General features: G+C 38.3%; 1 protein-coding gene and 1 long non-coding RNA gene across 9 annotated transcripts in view; one reads left to right on the top strand and one right to left on the bottom strand.

Annotated features, from left to right (window-relative positions):
* LOC135197915 (glycoprotein-N-acetylgalactosamine 3-beta-galactosyltransferase 1-like) overlaps window positions 1-14,839 on the top strand; it is a 497,298-nt gene extending 482,459 nt beyond the window's left edge. For 4 of the 5 annotated variants that reach the window (XM_064225155.1, XM_064225157.1, XM_064225156.1 and 1 more), the window contains one exon: window positions 6,363-14,839. In XM_064225155.1, coding sequence (XP_064081225.1) covers window positions 6,363-6,521 — 159 coding nt within the window. In that variant the 3' untranslated portion in view covers window positions 6,522-14,839. The remainder of the gene's footprint in view (window positions 1-6,362) is intronic. The other variant, XM_064225154.1, reaches the window with a different exon arrangement.
* The window catches only part of LOC135197917 (uncharacterized), a 323,650-nt gene continuing 316,466 nt past the window's right edge, over window positions 14,032-21,215 (bottom strand). For all 4 annotated transcript variants that reach the window (XR_010310681.1, XR_010310680.1, XR_010310678.1 and 1 more), the window contains exon 5: window positions 14,032-18,150. This is a non-coding gene — a long non-coding RNA (uncharacterized LOC135197917). The remainder of the gene's footprint in view (window positions 18,151-21,215) is intronic.

Here is a 21,215-nt window from a genome sequence, read left to right as displayed (position 1 = left end):
ATTCGGTTCATCTGATGCCTCGTCACCTAAACCTTGACGTGATTCGTCTCTGGCCTGGTTTAACCTCAGAGCAGGTTAGGTTGGAAGGTCCTTCTTGGTCATCTCAGGAAGCCTTGGCTATGGAGTCTACAGCTGCTTCCATTTTTCAGACGGTCTTGTGGCTAGACTTAGGGTCAACAGCGATAGCCAGGATCGCTTCTGATAGGTCAGCAGAGGGATTAGTGAGTTCATCTTCCCTCGCTAGGCTGTTGCAGTCTGGGGTTAAGGCGTACTCCTCCCTGACCCACTTTAGTGCTAATTTATGGGCTAACTTTCTGCTAGCTAGGAGAGCTTTGTCAAAGGTGGCGGGCTCGATGGATTCTGAGTCCTTGTCGGCACTTCGAAATGGGGATCTTCTGGATTCTCAATTCCTGTTCCCTAGGACGGTGTTAGAAAATTCGATTGATCAGTGAGGGGCTGATACCAAGGATAGGTTGGTCCACCAAGCAGTTCCAAAGTCGGAGGCACGTTTCCATCGTCCCCCTCCTCCTCCCCCTTAGAAACAGGTAAGATCTTCGCTTGTCAAAGTCTCCTATAGGTTCTGCTTCGGCTAGGGTCCCTCAATCCTCCTCTCAGGCTGTCAGATAAGCAGCGTCCCTTTCAATCCCATCCCTACAAACCTGGGAAGGGATCAAGAGGAAGGGGCAGAGGTGGTCATCAGTAGTGTGGCTGCCTCTTCCTCTCCTTTGCCATGGGTAGGGGGATGCCTGGCCAGCTAGTGGGCCAAATAGCAAGATTATGGAGTGGAGAAGTGGGTAGTAGATGTTCTGCGGGTGGGATATCTTTTACCATGCGACTTCTCTCCCCCTCTCTCGGACAGTCCATTGCTCGGTCAGATATACCCTTACAATTCTCCGAAGTTCTTAGCTCTTAGGGGGGAAGTGTTGGAGATGCTGGACAAGGGTGCGATAGAGGAAGTAATGCTGGCTTCTTGAGGGTTTTACAGTCACATTTTCCTGGCACCAAAGGCGACGGGTGACTGGAGGCCGGTAATCGGTCTTTCCACCTTGAATCATCTTGTCAGGAAGACAAGGTTCAAGATGGAGATGCCGCGGACGGTGTAGGCTGCAATGAGGGACAACGATTTTTTGCTGTCAATAGACCTGAAGGACGCTTACTTCCAGATACCTATTCATCCTTCATCCAGAAAGTTTCTTCCCTTCACTCTCGGAGAGAAAATATTCCAGTTCAAGGTCCTTTGCATCGGGTTAACCACGTCCCCTCAAGTGTTCACAAGGGTCTTCCCCCTGGTCTTGACATGGGCTCATGCTCAAGGGATTTGCCTTTTGAGATACCTTGACGAGTGGCTGGTCTTAGTGAGCTCTAGGAAGAAGCCGTTGCAAGACAGAGATCGTCTACTTCGGTTTTGTTCGGAGCTTGGCATTGTAGTGATAGATACAGCAGCGTCGAGGGTGTTTCCTTCAGATCAGAGGTTGGAGAAGTTGTGGGTGGTAGCACGCAATTTCCTTTCACACCCAGAACAACCGCCTGACCAGTGGCAGGTTCTGGGGCTTTTCTCTTCCCTCAAGAAGCTGGTCCCTCATGGTCATCTTCATCTTCGATCCCTACGGTGGAAACTGAAAGACTTCTGGTCCCTGGCAGGAGATTCCCCTCTTCAGAGAGTTCCTTTGTCCATAGAGGTGAGGAAAGACCTTCGTTGGTGGTTGAACGATCAAAATCTTTAAGTAGATGTCCCTCTGAACTCTCTCCCTACAAACTTCCTTCTGATTTCGGATACCTCTCTCACATGTTGGGGCGCTCATCTAGGGGACCTCATCGCGTCAGGTGTTTGGAGCGGAACAGGACGATTTGGCGGCAACTCTTTGGCGCTGACGATTTGGCGCCGCCATTTTGGCGGTCGACAGTTTGGCACTCATTGTTTTGGCGCCAAGAAACAAACTTAAGGACCATCCGCAAATTTGTGTCTCGTTTAGTGATCACCTCATTACACCAAAGGCTCGTCTGATTTGAGAATTGTAATACGTATTAAACCAGTTATTACGATATTCAAGTCTTGTTTAGTTATCATATAATTTTACCAGTGTCTCATTTAGTGATCATCTCATTACACCAAAGGGTTGTCTGATTTGAGAATTGTAATAGTAAACTAGTTGTTACGATATTCAAGTCTTTTTATATTGGAAAACGCTTTTCTTTAGTTTCTTGTACAGCCCATACCTTAAATGGCCGAAAAAATCTTAAGTAATAGAAGCAAGCCAAAATTTTCACACAACGGATATATATATGTGTTTGACAAATGTAGCAAAAACAATCCTTCTCTCAAGTTTTGGAGGTGTGAATCAAAAAATTAGTGTAAAGGGCGTATTCATACTAAGAACCAGGAAGTAGTGAAAGAAGTAAATGGACATTCACATGGTGCGTCGGCAGTAAATGTGGAAGTTGCCGAAATTAAAACAAGCATAAAACGTAAAGCAGAGGAAACTTTTGAAGTGCTGTCATCAGTTGTTAATGTTTCCATTGAAAATAGCTCTCAAGCTGCTCTGGCAGCATTGCCCACTTCAGATGCCATGAAAAAAATTGTATGACGAAAGCGAAATCAAATATATTCTGCGCCTGCAAACCCTCTCAGTTTAAGTGAATTAGTAATACCGGACGAGTACAAACTTTACCTTATGCACGGTGGTCAATTTGAAGACTTTTTGCTTGGAGATAGCAGAGATGAACATGACAGAATTTTAATATTTGGTAGAAAGACCTGGGTAAATATTTTACGTGATTCTGATGTGTGGTACGCCGATGGCATGTTTAAGATGTCTCCTCCGTTATTTGCACAGGTTTATGTAATTATGGCAAGAAAGAGTTCTCCCTATACTTTACGCCCTATTACCTAATAAGCGTCGAACAACATACGTGAAAATTTTTCTAATGATAACCGAGATGTCTGCAGAGTTGCAACCAAAGGGCATTTATTGTGATTATGAACAAGCAGCTTTTTCTGTAATGACAGAATGTTTTCCGGGTGTGGAGTTGAAAGGCTGCTTCTTCCATTTTGCACATAATATTCATAAGCACCTGAAACAACTTGGGCTCCAACATTTGTATAATAATGACCCTGACTTCTCAGTAAAAGCCAAAATGATCGTTGCTTTATCTTTTGTACCTATTTCTCACATGGATGTTTACATCGATGCTTTGGCGCAATATTTACCTGATGAACTCCAGCCGTTAATGAACTGGGTCAAAGATAATTATGTAGGAAGACCTCTGAGGAGGGGAAATGGCCGACGTTCACCACTTTTCCCTACGCAAATGTGGAATATGTATAGTCGAACGATATTAGGTGAGGACAAGACAAACAATCATGCTGAAGCTACGCACAGGAAAATCTATGCAGAACTTGAAATGAACCACCCAGTTATATGGAAATTCTTCGATGGTATAAAGAAAATTCAGAAAGGACGCGATTCTTATTATGAACAACTAATGGCTGGGAAATCCTCCTGCTCGAAAACGAGTTTGATTCACGGGAACCACTTACGTGGTTTGGCATATAACTATGAAATGCATTAATATGTTGGTGAAAATATTTCATTTTATTTCATATTATATATATATATATATATATATATAGATATATAATAATTATATCCATGTATTAAATATATATATATATATTATATTATATATATAATATAATAATATATAATATATTAAATATATAATATAATAATATACTGTATATATATATATACATGTGCGTGTTTATATATATTGCATGGGTCAAAAATAACATAAAAATAAAGAAGTTCTATTTATTTTCAGCAATACAGTATTAAAATGCTACAAAAATGAAATAAAATGAAATATTTTCACCAACATGTTAATGCATTTCATAGTTATATGCCAAACCACGTAAGTATTCCAGTGGTTCCCGTGAATCAAACTGCTGTACTATAGTTAAAATGCGTTCATCAGTCTTAATGTATTTTAAGCGTTTTCAAGCAGGAGGATTCCCAGCCATTAGTTGGTCATAATAAGAATCGCGTCCTTTCTGAATTTTATTTATGCCATCGATGAATTTCCATATAACTGGGTGGTTCATTCCAAGTTCTGCATAGATTTTCCTGTGCGTAGCTTCAGGTCAGAAAATTTTCAAGCTGCCCCAAATGGGCTCGCACCAAAATAACGAGCGCCAAAACGTACTGGACTCATTTGGAGTATGGAAGAGACGCTGCTGCACATCAATGTTTTGGAATTGAAGGCAGCTTTTCTGGGTCTGAAGGAGTTTTGGGGGAGGTAAAGGGTCATTCAGTGGTTCTGATGTTGGACACCACGGTGGTTGCCTATGTGCACACAAACAAGGGGGGTCTCGTGTCTCACCAGCTCCATTCATTGACAGTCAAGTTACACAAGTGGGCGATCAAGAACTCTGTGGAACTCTCAGCAAGGTACATCCCAGGCAAAAGGAATGTGGTCGCCGACAAGTTGAGCCATCAGAACCAGATCCTGGGCATGGAGTGGTCTCTACATCAAATCATGGCAGACAGGCTTTTTCAGGTTTGGGGGAGGCCTATATTAGACCTCTTTGCAACTAGCTACAACAGGAAACTAAAGTTTATTGTTCGTTGGTCCCAGATCCTCTAGCCCTGGTGGAGGATGTCTTCCAACACCCTTGGAACAACCTAGAGGTGTATACCTTCCCTCCATTTTGCCTGATCCAAGTGCTGAACTGGGTGATGAGGTCTCACAACCTCAGGATGACATTAGTGGCTCCTCTGTGGCCCCAGACAGGATGGTTTCCGGACCTCCTTTTTCTGCTGTCAGAGGTCCCAGGAGAGATTCCTCCGTGGTGGCAGCTGCTTTGCCAGCCTCACGTCAAAGAGTCACCAGTCGGTAGAATCCCTGTCTCTTCACAGATGGAGACTATCAAGTATCTCCTCCGAGCAAGATGGTTTTCTTAGGAGACAGCAAGACATGTCCAACCATCTCAGGAAGTCCTCTTCTGCAGTCTACCAAGGGAAATGGGCAATCTACTGTGGTTGGTGTAGTCAACGGGGTTTCTCTTCACTCAAAACCTCTGTTCAATGCAAAGCAGATTTTTTTTTATCTTCCTCAGGGATGAGAAAGGAGTTTTGGTTTCTGCTCTTGGTGTTACGCCTGAGAGGTGTAGACATCTCATCCTGGGAGATCTCCTTGTTAGGTACGCCAGTCCGTGTTCACCTCTTTATTTAAGAGATGTTGTCCACAGGTCTATGGATACGTTTTCCCTAGGCCCTGTGGTGGCTGCCCAACAAGTTTTGTAGCTCTTCCATTGTCCTTGACTGGGACAAGAGCAGTTTTGTATCTTACCTAAGGTGATTGTGTGGAAGAGAGAATAAGTGAGTGGCATGGTCTCTTTCTTTCTCTTTTTCCATTCTTCTTCCTTCAGGCAGGTTGAGGAATAGACACGTCATATGCTGGACTGGTCTGATACAGGTGAGTACGGTAGTCATACTGATAGTTTGTTTGCTGAATATATTTTAAGAATAATAAAACCTTCTATTCAGTAGCAAATGCTCCGCTCTCTAGCAAGGCAGGGTCAGGAGTAATAACAGACTTCTGTGTTTATATGGTTTGTTATTGAACAATCAGAATTTTCTTGAGTTCCCTAAATGCCATGAATCTGCTCCTATATCAGTGTATTGCAACCCAGATGACTTGAGTTATATATATCAGTTAATCTATCTTCTCACGGGCATTCGTCCACCTCCTTTGGAACTCGTTTCATTCTGGGAGGTGGTCAGGTGGGTTAACTTCCAGCCAGTTTAGGATGTATATACCTCCCTCCAAGTATAAGTCTATCTTATTGTTAAGACAGAAGGTTTGTTCTGCATATGAACAAATGACAAAATTTTAAAATCAATTTGTATTTTTCATAGATAACAAACTTGAGGTCTTGATGTATACGGCCCACTTCGAGCCGCCCCTCTCTTACTTTTTCAATTTTGTTCCTGGGTTGGGAAAAGACTGAATATCACGGGGTTGTGCACGGTCGTTGACCAGCTTTCACCTCGTATGCGCAGGCATTGCCAGATCTCACAGATTTCTTGCCCACAATCTCTGATTGTGTTAACCAGTTTACCAGCTGCGCTTGGAAAATATCCTATTGTTAAGACCTCAGGTTTGTTAGCTATGAAAAATACAAATTAATTTTAAAAACTTGTCATATTACAAGCTTTAAAAGAGTTAAGCGTTTAGGCCTTTTTGTTAGTTATTATTTATACTCTATTGATTGAAAATTTATATTATTTTTTTAGATAGCCTCTTGTTTGTTCAGCAGAAAGTTACTTTGGTGCCTTATATAAGGATGATTTGCTCTGCAGGTACTGGAGGAATATGAAAAGAAAGAAGCAGCAATCAGACAGAGCAAATCTTTACAAATCTTAGAAGCCAAAAGCAGCAAAATTCCTGAAGTTTCAACCAAGGCAACTATAAGTCAAGTTGTAAAAGGAACTGAAGGAGAAAATAAGACCACACAGTAATTAATCTTTTATATAAAATGAATTTAAGTGTAAGTACATTTTTATATTTTTCACATTTTAAAGTTTTAGTTAATTTTATATAAGAATTACATATTTGGGATATAGTGTGATAGTGTAGTCTAATTTCCTTAGAATGTTTTCAAGTTCCTTATATTCTTTCCTTTATTCTGAATCCACAAATGCAGTTATATTCTTTTTGATGAAGCTAATTGGTATATTTGCATCAAGCATTTTTTTCTTTTGCAATTGTAGCTACAAAAAATCATTATGGCTAGTGTTTTGTTTTTGTTACAGTCTGTGTATTCCTAATACGTAGTTGGCATCTAACAACCATAAAGTATAGTCTCTTGTCTCATGCTTTTGTGTATACAACATTTTTATTATCAATATTCATGTCTGTTAGTTCACAAATACATATACGATTCTCATGTTCTCTGACAGTTTGACCCAAAGAATACATAAGCACTGCTAGCTTTTAGTATTAGGACACATTATAAAGGAAACTAACTTATCTGTATTTGTGGATTGGTGACTCTTTGTCCTGTACTTTTGGATTTGCTAATTTTTTTTTTTTTTTTTTTTTGTCATTGGGAGTAAGCTATAAATGTAAATTTGTTATTCTGAGTTAGAAGAAATAAGGTTGTTGTGATTTTTTTTTCGATACGTAAGAAGAACCATGTAGTTAAGAGCACTATCTGTTTCCATAGTTCTCATAGGTTATGATGTCTTTACCATTAATAATATGCACAGTATGCAGTCCCATCTAGTACAGTTGAATGGAGAGTTTGCATTGCAAAGAAGGCTTTACGTATTTAAATTTGAAAGTACAAAATTTTCCATGTTAGGAGGATAAATCTTTAACATTTAATTAGGGCTTGTTTCTGGTTAAGTGTAGCATTTATGTATTAACTGAGAAGAAACTTTCTTAGATGTGCAAAAGTTTTATGTAAAGGAAACAAAGTAAATAAATAAAGATTAACAGGGGCACAGCACATACTTTTAAAGAGCGAGTGGTGGGAAAACCCAAAACGAGGAAAAAACCTGAAATTCAAATGCAGTCAACACATTCAAACTAATTCCAAGCTTTTGTGCTTTTGGCTAAAATCCTAATAGATGATTTTAAAATTTTGGGATTTATAGATTGGCTGAGGTTGTTTATGTGACAAGAGATTGACTGCAGTTATTTATTTTATATTTAAAAATTTTTTTTTTTATTTATTTAATTTTTTTGCATAGAAATCAAGTACTACTACAGCTTTGGGCACATATATAGGTACATAATCAACTACTGTATGTACATATTACAGTAATTTTCATTGGTGTGACATGAAGTTCACAACTTTGCTTGATCAGGTTTGATAAATGGATCTTGGTTATGTAACCGTAAAGGTTGAGAGTTCAACTCCAGCCAATGCAGCATATACATAGAAGTGTTGAATTTTGTTTTAATTCGGGTACTTGCGTCAGTGTTAATAATGTTCATTTAATTTTTAGATGGTTTATTTGTTAATAGTAAGTATTACTATGCCCTTTGGACTGCATTTACAAACTGGAGTAGTCTTTAGGAAGTAAAACTCCTGTTAGTTTGCTATTGTCCGGGTGTGGTCAGCTAGTTATTTCAAAACCCACATGTGCTATGCTACTATGGAGATTATATATGCAATGATTTTCTAAGTACGTACAATGAAGATTCACAAATTAAAAACAAAACAAAGAGAATAAGTCACTCGCAATAAATTTTTAGTTCTAGTCAATTTGGTCATGTTAAGGTTTCTCATTTAAGAGCATCTTCCCATCATGTATTACTGATCTCTCTCACTTGATTTACTCATTATAATTATCATGTAAGGTTTCTCATATAAGAAGAGCATCTTCCCACCATGTATTACTGATTTCTCTCACTGGATTTAATAATTAGTGTCCTGCCTCTGAACTGTTTCAAATTTTGATATCTGCCATTTAGTCTGGTGTTCCAGTTTTTATTAACCATCAAACTTTTAACATTTAATACAGCAATCTTTTCTGAAGTTTCTGTAATTTGCAGACAGCGTGGTTCCTCAGAAATGATTAGTTATCAACATTTGATTCCCTTGTTTTGTTGACGGGTATAATAACGCAAAAGTTTACAATTGGCCCTCAGTTTTCCAGAGGTTTTGTCCTAGGAATTTTTTCCCAAAATATTTTTCAAGTACTGTATACTACATTATCTCTTCAAATTTCACTAAAGTTAATTGTGTGCAAGTTGAGGATCGACTACATAACAGCATACAAGAAATACCAAGTGAGATGGGAAATGTTAAATCATATATTTATATCTTGGGAATGTAGTTGACAAAAGCACTGTGACAAGCAATTAAGCAGGCATTATGAAGGCAGATAATATCAGAAAGAAAATGAAGCAATTGAAGATAATTTCCAAAACATGATTAAAGACAGTTTGGGCCCTGTTAGAGTTGAGAATTTTATCTCGGTTATCATGTTGAACTAAATGCTGAACAAGAGTATCTTGTTCTCCCATGTGTATCTAGGACATTACGCTTGCACATATTAAAACGCCAATGTGGGTCAAGTAGTTTGCTCCAAGTTTGCAGATCCTTAGAGCTAACATATGTTTGAAGTTTTTGGATGACATTAAGCAGCCCTTTTCCTCTTCAAGAAAATTCTGTGTTCTTACAGCCTGATAGATATCCTGTCTTGACACATGTAACAAAACCCATTTACAAAAAAATGTTTTGTTCCATCCATATGATTTTACCCTTCTTCGATGACAGGTATGGGAATTTGTTTATCTCACTAGAGTTTTATTACTTACTTTGCAGCATTTACTTTGTAAGTGGCTGTCATATTTTTATAAAAAAAATAATTTTTTTGAGAAAAAAAATTCTAAGGCATACTAGTAAGAAACATTTTTCTGCTAAAGTTAGAAATCATAATTCGTATGAAACATGACCATTGAGATTTTCCAAAGACAAAACTTTGTATTTGAAAAAATTAACATATCTGTAATGTGCCGTAGTCTTGAATGTTAAAGGTTGGTAAATTTGTGGTCATGGGATAAGGGCAGTATCATAATAATTACAGTGTCCCTTTTCTTATATTTTTCATGCATTTAAGAGAAAATTTAATTACTAGCAGTATTTAAACTCTTATTAGTAGTACAGAGTTTAATTTAATTTTAATATAGTAATATATTTCATTTTACTATGATATTCATATTTTTAATACATATATTAAAATGTAGAATTCAGGTGGTCACTAAGTTTGTCATGATATCTTTGGTGTTTTAGTACATCATAACTTTTTGATTTGGTTTGATTAATTAGAGTTCACTCTTTTTATCATTCAGTGATCATCACATATTAAAAAGTGGTTATGTGAGTCTTACAAACTGTTTAAGATTTGAAAATCAGTTGTACCTGCATACAGCAAAATGAACTCCATGCCTTGGAAAGGTTTGTAACCAATCATATCTAATTCCATAGCTTTTTTATAAGGGTATTTAAATTCCATGTTTCATACACTGTAGTTTACTTTTTTTCATAACTGCATATGTTTCTTGGATTCACTCTTAATCTGTCTAAAGATTGTTAATACTCTAAGCAAAATATTTGGTTGCCCACATATATATCATTGTAACCACAATCTGTCTAAAGATTGTTAATACTATAAGGAAAATATTTGGTCTCCCACATACGTATATCTCATTGTAACAACAAATTTCACTTAATAATTTTTCCAGAAGGTTAACTATAGTCAGAGAATGGAGGTCTCAAAACTTGTGGATAAAAGCTTTTACTGTATAAAATAGTATGTAAATTTACTCTGACAGAACTATGATTAAACTTTGGCATAAGCTAGGAAATAATGGTAAATGCATCAATGATTTTTGTTTGATGGGGAGCCTACTCCAACTGTTATTATTTATGTGCATACTAATACTACTGTTAAATTGTTTAAATAATGTAGCTGAATTACTGTGTTCCAGTTATAGAAACTGCAGTAGACCCTTTGTATTCTGGGGGATGAGTGCCAGACCCCCCACAAATAGCTAAAATCTGCAAATACTTAAAACCCCCAAAAATGCTTAAGAGCTGCCAATTTTTGTAGTTAAAACACACACAAAAAAAAAAAAAAAATGCTTATACCTGAGTATTTTAATAGTTGTATCACAAAAAGTACATTTTGTCATGAAAATTATAATGAAAATACAGTTATTTATGAATATTTCTGTAAAAAATACCATGAATAGGCAAATATTCAGCAAATACTAATGGGTAACTATGGTCCATAGAAAAATCCACAAATAGGTGAATCTGTGAATCGTGAGTCCACGAACAGCGGGGGTCGACTGTACTTGTTTATATACAGTATACTGATGTATTCCAAAACTGCCTCTCGAGAAGCCTTGCAAGGCAGTGTTTGCCATACATCATCATTGGTGAATGACAATACAAAACCATGTATATATTTTCAGTGTTAGGAAATGAGCGATACTGGATTCTTTAGTTATCCCCAAGGAAATTTGATAATTTTTGGGACCATTTCTAGCAAACTAGTTTACTTGTACATATTAATCTCACAGGTTTTACTGTTGTACATTATGTCCATATTTGTAGTTTATGCAATACTAAGCTAGGCATCTGGACATTTCTAAAGTGGTTAGTCAGAGTTGTTTTAGATTTTTTTTTTTTTACACCCTGTAAATGAACTTGACAGCCAAGTTGAACTAGTATTATTATAATTGCTGCTTTGAAGATCCTGCAGTGTTATTGTGATATTTATTCCTTCTGAGAAGTGATGTGTGGTACTTGTGAATTTTGAGGTAAAGGTATATTCATCCTATATAATTTTCTCTGAGAAATTGTGCTTTTGCACGGAATGTAGTAGTTTTTAAGTATTCTACAGTATACATATGTTGCTGTGTAACTAGTAAATTCAGTGATTTTATGATTCTGAATTTATAATAGGCTGCTTTGTTGTGCTACAGTGGAGTAATAAAAAGGAATGAATGGTGATTTTGTGTGTGTATAAATATGCCTATCGAGTGCAATCATTATAGTGATTTTAACATTTTATGAAAATGATTCTTTGCCATTTATCCTTTATACATAAGAGGTGTTCAAGCCTTATTTAAAATATCAAAGGAATCAGTGCATAAACAGTTCAGTGTTTGTATCTGTTAATTATATTTGTGGTTCCATAAAGAACTAGATATACATATATAACAAATTTTTAAATTGTAAATACTGTAAATAGTAAGTACTTTGTAAAATAAAGCAATTGCTCACCTAATTTTACTTCTTAAAATGTTTTTCACAGTTTTTTTTTTTTTAGTTTAAATACTCTCCATCACAAACTTTGGTAAGCATCATTATTGTAACAAAGCATGAATTCTTACAAAACCATATGGTTTTGAAACTGCATAAAATGACTACTTGCACAAAAAGCAAACTAAAGTGACAATTACTCACAATCTTGAATATGTAGTCTAGTCTGACTTGCCATTGCATATTAAGCTTACATTCATTATATAAAAGTCTCATTAGTTGCAACAATGGAAAACTATTTGTTATCTGGTTAAATTTATAGAATAGAATTTGCTATCACAAGATTTGACTAAATGTAACTACTAAAATATGTAAAGCTCTTTCATGACAGTTCATGAAACAATGTTTGTGAGACAATTCAGAAAGGTGTCTGGGTTATATGTAAAACACCAATATTGAGTGAATTTAAAGAACCATAAATTACTAATTGTTCTAATATGCAAACCATTGGTCTTTACATACTGGATTTGCTTTCAGTGCAAGCTGGAACCAGCTGTTTAACTTAAAACAAGTTGGACATTGGTAGTTGGCTACCAACAGAAGGGGAGGAATCCATCCCCACATCCAGTTGGTAGGCATTCACTTTACTTTTAGGCTGCATCTGAGGCAGATATGTCTTCTTCTGCCTGCTGTTGACTTAAAAAAAATTTAGCTAGAATAAAAAATGATATATTTTGCCTATTTTGAAATAATGCAACAAGCTATATGTATTATGTTACATTTTGTTATTTTCGCTCTTTCTTGCTTCGTAGTTTTCCAACACAGCTATGCTACGGAGTTGTCTTCAACTTGTTTTAACCTATGAGCCTTTTTCTTAATTCTCTCTCTTGGTTTTGCCTTGTTGATATAATGCAAACCCAGCTTGGTCTTAGCCTTGGTGTTAGTTCTTTTTAATTCTGTTATATCTTTTTTTCTATTACAAACCCAAGGAGAGAGACCTGGCTCTCGCATACCAACCATTAAATTTTTTTGAAATTTCAATCTCGTTTTATCAAACATCCTAATTCTACATCTATTTCTGTTTTGTTCTGAAGTGTTTTCTCTCTTAACAAGCAGTTTTGCTTTTGACTATAAAATTACCTAGAATGTTGTAATGTTTTAGTCTTTCAGATATAGAAATTGAGAGATATCAGGACAGTGGTGGTTTCATAACCATCGTATGAGACCTTTGCTTGCCAACCAGCATGGATCTCCCCCTCTTGACACGAGGAAGAAGTGGAGGTTGATGTTTGCAGGACCTTTTGACAGAGTTTCTGATCTCAATGAGTTGTTGCCAGGACCTGTAGTTGTTTTTTCTCTCTTATTTTTTTATTTTGATTATTATTTTTTTTTTTTTTTTGTGGGGGGGGCCAGGTTCCCCCAGCCAATTTTACGCTCCCTCCCCTCCTTTCATTCCTGTTTTGAAGGGCAAGAAGCACCAGGAAGCTTTCCTGGATGAAATTCCTTTGCCTCCCTTGCCCTTTTCGTCATCATTTGCTGTGTCACAGTTTTTCTATCTTCTTACCCTTCTAAAGAATTTGGGTGGAAGAATACATTGTAACTGGAGAAAGACTACTCACCATCAGAGGTGCAGCCAATGAAAAGAGTTCATCTAGTCATATTTCAGTTTGGTTGTGTGTATGCTTCTAAGGGATGGTTAGCAAACTGTCACATGCTGGACAGGTGTGCATGCAGGTATTCTAGATGGCAGAGTACATATCCTGTCTAATCTAACTCCTACCCTCTCTCTAGCAAGGGGATAGAGGGACTGACAATGAACAGATCTGTTGGTTATCTTCAGCTTTATTGTCCTCAATATTCCTCCCCTTCCATTGGTAGCCAACAACCAGTATCCACCTTGTTTTATGCTGAAAGTAAATCCCCTATGTAAAGACCTCAGAAAAAATACAAATTACTTAAATTTTTGTCATATTCACTCTATACCAATTAGTTTAAGAAGCCAAAAGGTATTAAGACTTGATAGTATTTCTTCGTCTCTAGAACAAGAAAATTAATTTAGAATTTATAGTTGGTCAAACATATAAGAAGACAGTGTTTGGAAGCCTGCAACTGTCATGAAGCATTGCCATTTTTTATTCTAACTAAATTTTTCTGGGGTATCTCCCCTTCTTCATATAATCATTATTTTGTATTAATAGATTTTGTTGAAAATAGGGATAGTACTAATAAAAATATGCTGCTACTTTTCTTTATTCTGCTTGTAGTGCTAATATTATTATAATTTTACATCTTGTCTTAAAAGATTGTTCATAATATAGTATTTTGGAAAATATTAAACACTATTCATACAATGAGGAGGATAAATGTTGCAACGTTGGTTCACTTTCCAAACCTCCTCCTTAGACCAGTATGTTTACTGGACTTGCTCATGGCAAGACAGTAAAAACATTCAGATTAATAAGAGTGCACAATGGTAATTAATTCATAGTAAAACTATATAAAACATTCAGTGATCAAACAACACATCACTGTGACAAACTTTTCAGTTTTAGCACCATACAACATGCATCTTTTGTTAAATCGTATTCTAATCAATAAGCCCAGTAAATGGTCTTACAAAACAATTTTCCTTGTTCAGTGCATTGCTCCCTTTGTTATTTCGAATATTCTTTGAACTGTATTATGCTTTTGTTATCATTTGTGTTATCCATTTTAAAGTTAAGACTTCATACTGTAACTTTAGTCAGAAAACTGTACCTTCTCTAAACAATTATATAAAAATATTTTGTCTACTTGAAAGTGCCATACATTTACTTCATGTCACAGTATGGAATGTTTCTTAGACATGACTTCTATCAAATGTTCTACTATAACTAGGTTGCTGTAAATCTGAAAGACTGTTAGGTGTTATTTCCATCGAAACTAGGAAAAGCAACAGGTTTATCTTAGTATAATAATAAGCCCAGTCTCAGTGACTTTCATATTGACAGCAAAAATATTGTATATGTGATAAAATGTTATAAAATTTGTAATAAATGTTTTAAATTAAAATTTTAAATAACTGACCTTTACGTTTTACCACAAAAATCATGTTTAAATTATTTTTGTAGATAACTTTCCTACCTAAGCAATAATCAGTTTCTGAGCAAAGTGGTCTGGTTAAACTGCTATGATATTAAGGTTTTACCTTCTGATACAGTAGTTTCCAGCAATCATTGACAGTTTTTTAATATTGCATGCCTTATACTGAAGTGGCCTTCTTCCCTTAATGGAAGTGAGCATGCAGTTTACAAATATTAAGGTTAGCTAGTTTGTACACTAACAAGAAATGCAGCAATTCTTACAAGGTTGGCATAGCGTTTCAATAATTTAAGTGTGCTTTGGAGAATTACAGGTTGAAGAGACTAAATGCCTTCCCTTGACAGATGTTTAGGAACTTGCACAGGAATAGGTAAACTGCAGAAATGAGCAAAGAAATCAACCTTATAGCCTGACAATTGCCAATAACTGTGGAAGGTTCTGCATGTCTTTTAGGAGCTCATTGCCTGATCTTTGAAAAAATACCTAGAAAGGTAAAAGACAGCAACTGAGCCCAAAGGGAATGTGCTACAATCATATAACTAATATAGCAGAAGCTAAAAATTACCTGGATTTATTAAGAGACGAAGTCGAGGTTTTTTTCAGCAAATATTGTAATAAATTTATAAAAATGGACATTCATTTAACTGATATAGCAGAACCTGAAAATTACCTTTATTAACAAATGAAGTCAGGGGTTATGAAATGGAAAATTGTAAACAAAGCCTCATGCCTGGTAATTGAGAATCAGCAAAAACACCAAAGAAAGATGATGTAACTGGATGTGCTCTACAAGCACAACACTTACATTGGTTGTGTTGAAAATATTCAGCTTGGTCATTTTTAACATTTCAGAGAAAAAACAGATATGCTTAAAGAATAAGCTGGCTTTAGAAAATAAGTTGAACATTAAATATTTGTGATGTGACATACTGAGCAGCAGTGTATGAATCTTAGCACTCTCCTTCCAATGGCATTTATTGATAAGAAAGACATTTGCCAATGTTTAGATTACCCAGATGATGCTGATTGAATTAGCAAAATGCTACAAAATTTAAGAACTCGCAAACGATTGCATTATAAATCTCAAGTGAAGGGACTTATGATAAATTAAAAAAAAAATAATAGGGAGAGTCCGTGCACAGAGGGATGAAATTCATAACTACATAGCAAAAAGATTGTGGCAGAGTCTCAAATGCTTAAGAATAAAGGCATCAAATATACTGTTTTCGAGATTAAAATTTAGTGAAACTAAAAAGATATTAAATAGAGGGTATGCAAAATAAGATTTGGAAATCAAATAGACTGAAACTGCACATGAAAGTAATCATAATTAATGACACAACCTATATCAAATATTTTGTCAATTCAAGAATAAGTTTTCAGAAGAATACTAAGAGTCAGAGGATAGGATAAGAGGAGAAATACCATTTGGGAAATTACACAAGTTCCATATGTAGAGGAGATATTAAGATAGTTTGGACATATCTTCACACCACCCAGACAAGTTGGAAGACCCACAATTTCACAGGGCCTTTTATGTCACAAGGTTTTGGAGGTTCATAATATTTTTTAGTCAAGAATTCTGGTGGTTGTTGACTGACCAACAGAGAGGGATTATACAGTTTTCACCAACAGAGGTGCATGGAGATGGATGTAAACTCAGATAGGTGGAAAAGGAGACTTCTGTGGACTATCTGGAAATGACACCTACCACATAGGCTGTCATGAAGTGAAAGGTTTTTTTTTTTTTTTTTTTTTTTTTTTTTTATAACAAATCTGCTTTTTGCAATGCTTCCATGTAACCTCAAATTTCCTTTTGAAGGAACATCAATCAACCCTTCAATTTAAACTTGATATGCATAGTCAGCTTAAACTAAAAAAAATACTACACCCAACCGATTGCTGACATGCCACAATTACAAACAACTTTTACCAACCCACAGATAAATACGGTACTGTTTCCCAATTTTCATCCATAGACCAGCAAACAAGGCAATGACTGATCCCCAAAGTTCGCCATACTAATCTTGTAATTACTGCAGCACTACCAATTCCTCAAGTGTAGTTGAAACTGAGAGTTTGTAATCTATTTATGTCTGTTTTAAAAAAGGCCAGTTAAGTTTACTATTTGGTTTCTGATTTTTAACTAGTTATTCACTTCAATTACTTCAACTAGGCCAGCTGAATATCCCAACTTTAACTACCATCCAATCAAAGTCTAAGGCATAGTTTTACATTTATAACACATAACTAAAATTATACTGATAAGACAAATTTACTTCAAGCACTCACTTGAATCCCAGTTTTCACCCTTTCCTCTCAACCATCTAAGCTCACAGTTTCTTGGTAGTCAATAATACTACCTGACTTAAGGGAAAATACCCTACAGAAATATGCATGACACAACCAGTAATTAAAAAAATACGTATCGAATACGTAGTCCACACTACAATATTAATCAGACATGCAAGGACCCAGTTAAACCAGCTTTGAGGCATGGTTAATTAAATGAAAAACAACTAAGAGCAGAGGCAAAGTTTAGAAAATTAAAACCTGGGGATTACCATCTACTTTTGACTGATACTAAATCTATAAATCCTGAGAACTGGATACACGACCATGACTCCTAATGGGAAGTAAGTAACTACACTGATAACATATTGTTTCACTTTGCCAACTGTACGTACCACACCAATTGATATAAGAGGCCCAATCCAAATTTACTCAATTATAAATCACACCTCTAACCCTGGTTTTCAATCCACATCAGACACCCAGTTTGGATTTAAAGCCATCACTCAAATCCTGATTGAACTGCTGAACTAAATTATCAGTCTCCACTGTTTTGTAGGTGCGAGAAAGTGTTTGAGAAGATTAAAATATCGGAAACTCTTCTTGAAGCTATATAAACTGGCACTTCATATTTCTAGTTCTCCACACAATATCTGAGTCAAACAGTCTCCAGCGCCTAATCAATTGCTGCCGAAGTTATGTAGACGAATCTATCATAATTAAGAAAACCCAGAGAAAATTCATGTCATTACCTCAAATATTGCTCAAGACGCACTGAAGATCCATAAATATTCCTTAGCATCACAAATTGGAATTCATTCAAACTGTAAGCTGTGTCACTGGAAAATCAAGATTACGATTCCCTCCTGATTGCTGTAACTTCTACAGATACTCTCTATGGACGAACTTGAGTCCAGAAACCATAAGATGCTTGCCATACTGTTAATAATGATGTCCTCTGACATTAACCAACATGCCTCTCAACCATTCTGCAACAGAGATGTCCAAATAAAAAACCAGCTCAAGGCCACCATATACATGGAATATACAAAGTATAGACAATAACACACAATCTAGATACATAAGATAACATGATAAAAAATTATTAAACGGCAACATCACACTTGCTAAAATGGTTAAAAAACATAAAAAAATTATAACAATTAGTGGATAAATTGTATATAATTAAATTCCAGCTAGGGACCTTGGTGGTTGCAGTGTCAGGCCCAGAGGCTAAGTACGAAAATTGAATGTAGCAAAACTATAATGACAATAATCACCGTAATAATGAAAAAAGGAACAGATTCTGCAGATGACACTATGCAAAAATGGCAATTTGTCGAAAATTGCATTTTTCCTAACTACCCTATATAAACCTGAGGTCCTCTACAATAGGAAGGTAACTAGCGGCAGCTGGAACGGTCGTAAGCTTCGAACAAGGGAGTTCGGTAGTTAACTGCTTGTCCGACAGTGTGCGCGCCGCGCGACTGGGAGGTGAAGAACCACTTTGCTTTAGGCCCAGGAAAATGCAGACTGAGGGGTGGCATGAGGTGGGACTATGTGTAAAGGACCTCAGGTTTGTATAGTTAGGAAAAATGCAATTTTCGACAAATTGCCATTTGTTCCGATACGAATACAAACCATCAGTCCTTTACAATAGGAAGACTCACTTCTTGGTGGGAGGAATAAGAGTCTTAAGAACAGACTGGTGTTTGCCCAACCTTGGATTCCCTCCCTGGTCGTAAGGGCAGAGGGAGGGATCCTAGCCTCTGCCCAATGATCGGGGTATGTACCGCAGGATCAATGGTCAGACCTCTGGACCCAAGTAATAAGAGGGAGGCAAGCGTACCTCTTAAAACTAGCAAGCAAGAACTTGTTCCTATTGCAAGAGGCAATATAAAGTCATGGGTTTGTCTCTTGTTGGCTTCCACTCCCCCACCCTTGTTGGGGGGAAGTGGTGGATATTCGCTCCTATCCCTAATGAAAGGGATAGGATGGGGCTTGGTCGAGTAGCTCACCTGCATCTTATCCTGCTCCAGCGAAGTGACGACTGCGTCTCTCTGCCCACAGGTAGAGGGGGAGAAAAAGATGGGAAAGAGAAGCCAGTCACACTCTCATTCACTCATCCATTCATGCAGTCACACCAGGATTCGATGCGGTTCTGTCCGCTCGGGTGCTGGGTAAGCTACACAACGTGTTGAGCAGCCATCACGGGTCCCAAGGAAAAAGTGTCCAAGGACCTGTGGGCAATATCCCGAAGGTAGAAGGAGGTGAAGGTGGTCTGGTTAGACCAGACCCCTGCCTTCAGGACCTGCGTAACGCAAGGGAAGGACCAATACCTCTCGGACGAAGGGTATGGATGTCGTCGCTACCATCAGCTTTGTACGCCCTCCTGATCACCTCACGCAGCCAGAAAGAAAGTGTGTTCTTGGATACTTCTTTCTTGGTCACCCCAGTGCTAACAAAGAGGCGTCGACACTCAGGCCTGAGGTGCTGAGTTCTCTTCAGATAGCGCCGTAGCGCCCTCACAGGACAAAGCTGCATCTCATCCGTATCATTGTCGGTGAAGTCCATTAGGGAGGGGATTGTGAAAGACTCGAACCGGTCGTCAGGGACCGAAGGATTCTGAGTCTTAGCTACGAAGTTCGGGATGAAATCGAGCGTCACAGATCCCCATCCCCTGGTATGCTTGACGTTGAAGGAAAGACCATGAAGTTCCCCTACTCTTTTCGCCGATGCCAGGGCCAGCAAGAAGAGGGTCTTGAGGGTCAGATCCCTGTCTGACGACTCTCGGTGTGGCTCGAAGGGCCTTCGAGTCAGACTCCTAAGGACGAGAGTCACATCCCACCCCGGGGGCCTGAGTTCCCTGGGTGGGCAAGACCTCTCATAGCTCCTCATAAGCAAGGAAATCTCGAACGAATCCGAGATATCCACTCCCCTCAGTTTCAGGACTAGTGCCAGGGCGGCTCTATATCCTTTGACTGTGGGGACAGAGAGAGCTTGTCTCGGCGAAGAAATACGAGGAAATCCGCTACCTGCTGAAGAGTGGCTCTAAGAGGAGACACCAACCACAGAAGATGGCCCACTTTCCCTGGTGCACAGCTGCAGAGGACTGTCTGACGTGCCCAGCCATCTCTGTTGCTGCTCTGCGAGAAAAGCCTCTCGCTCGCAAGAGATGGTGGATAACAGCCAGTCGTGAAGATGTGGAGACTGGACTGTCCGGTGGTACCGTTCTACGTGTGGCTGGACGAGAAGGATGTGCCAAGGGGGAATCTCTCTCGGTGCTTCTGCAAGCAGAGCCAGCAGGTCCAGATACCAAATGGCCTGGGGCCATTTCGGAGCCACCAGGATCATCCTGAGATTCGGGGTGGCCAGCACTCAGCTGATCACCTTGCGAATCAGGCAGAACGGGGGAAAGAGGTTGTCCCACGGGTGTTGAAGAGCGTCCTCTGCAGCTGCCCATGGGTCCAGCATGGCTGAAAAGAAAACCTGAAGTTTCCTGTTGTGCCAGGTGGCGAACAGATCCACTACTGGACGCCCCCAAAGGTTGAAGAGCCTTTCCGCCACGTCTGAGTGTAGGGACCATTCGGTCCCTATCACCTGATCCAGACAGCTGAGCTTGTCTGCTACTACATTTCTCTTGCCTGGAATGTAGCGGGCTGACAGCTCTACCCGTGCACCTGCAGCGTCAACTGGTGCAACGGGAAGGACACTAGGCGCCCCCGTTTGTTGACGTATGCCACTACCGTGGTGTTGTCGCACATCAACACAACCAAGTGTCCCATCAAGCGGTCCTGGAACTCTTGGAGAGCGAAGAATGCTACCTTGAGCTCCAGGACATTGATGTGGAGGTGCTTGTTGTGATGGTCCCACATTCCTGCCGTCAGCAACTCCTCCAGGTGTGCGCCCCATCCCTCGGTGGACGCGTCTTAGAACAGCAACATCTCCGGGGGGTGGGGGAGTGCAGAGAGGCACTCCTCTTAAGAGGTTCTTGTCATCCAGCCACCAGGCTAGGTCCTGCCTCACCTCCTCCGTGAGGGACACGGGGAAGTAC

Source organism: Macrobrachium nipponense, chromosome 21 (assembly GCF_015104395.2).
Source record: "Macrobrachium nipponense isolate FS-2020 chromosome 21, ASM1510439v2, whole genome shotgun sequence".
NCBI lineage: Eukaryota > Metazoa > Arthropoda > Malacostraca > Decapoda > Palaemonidae > Macrobrachium > Macrobrachium nipponense.
The sequence above is the reverse complement of the archived record's forward strand: the minus strand, read 5'-3'. Positions and strand labels throughout refer to the sequence as shown.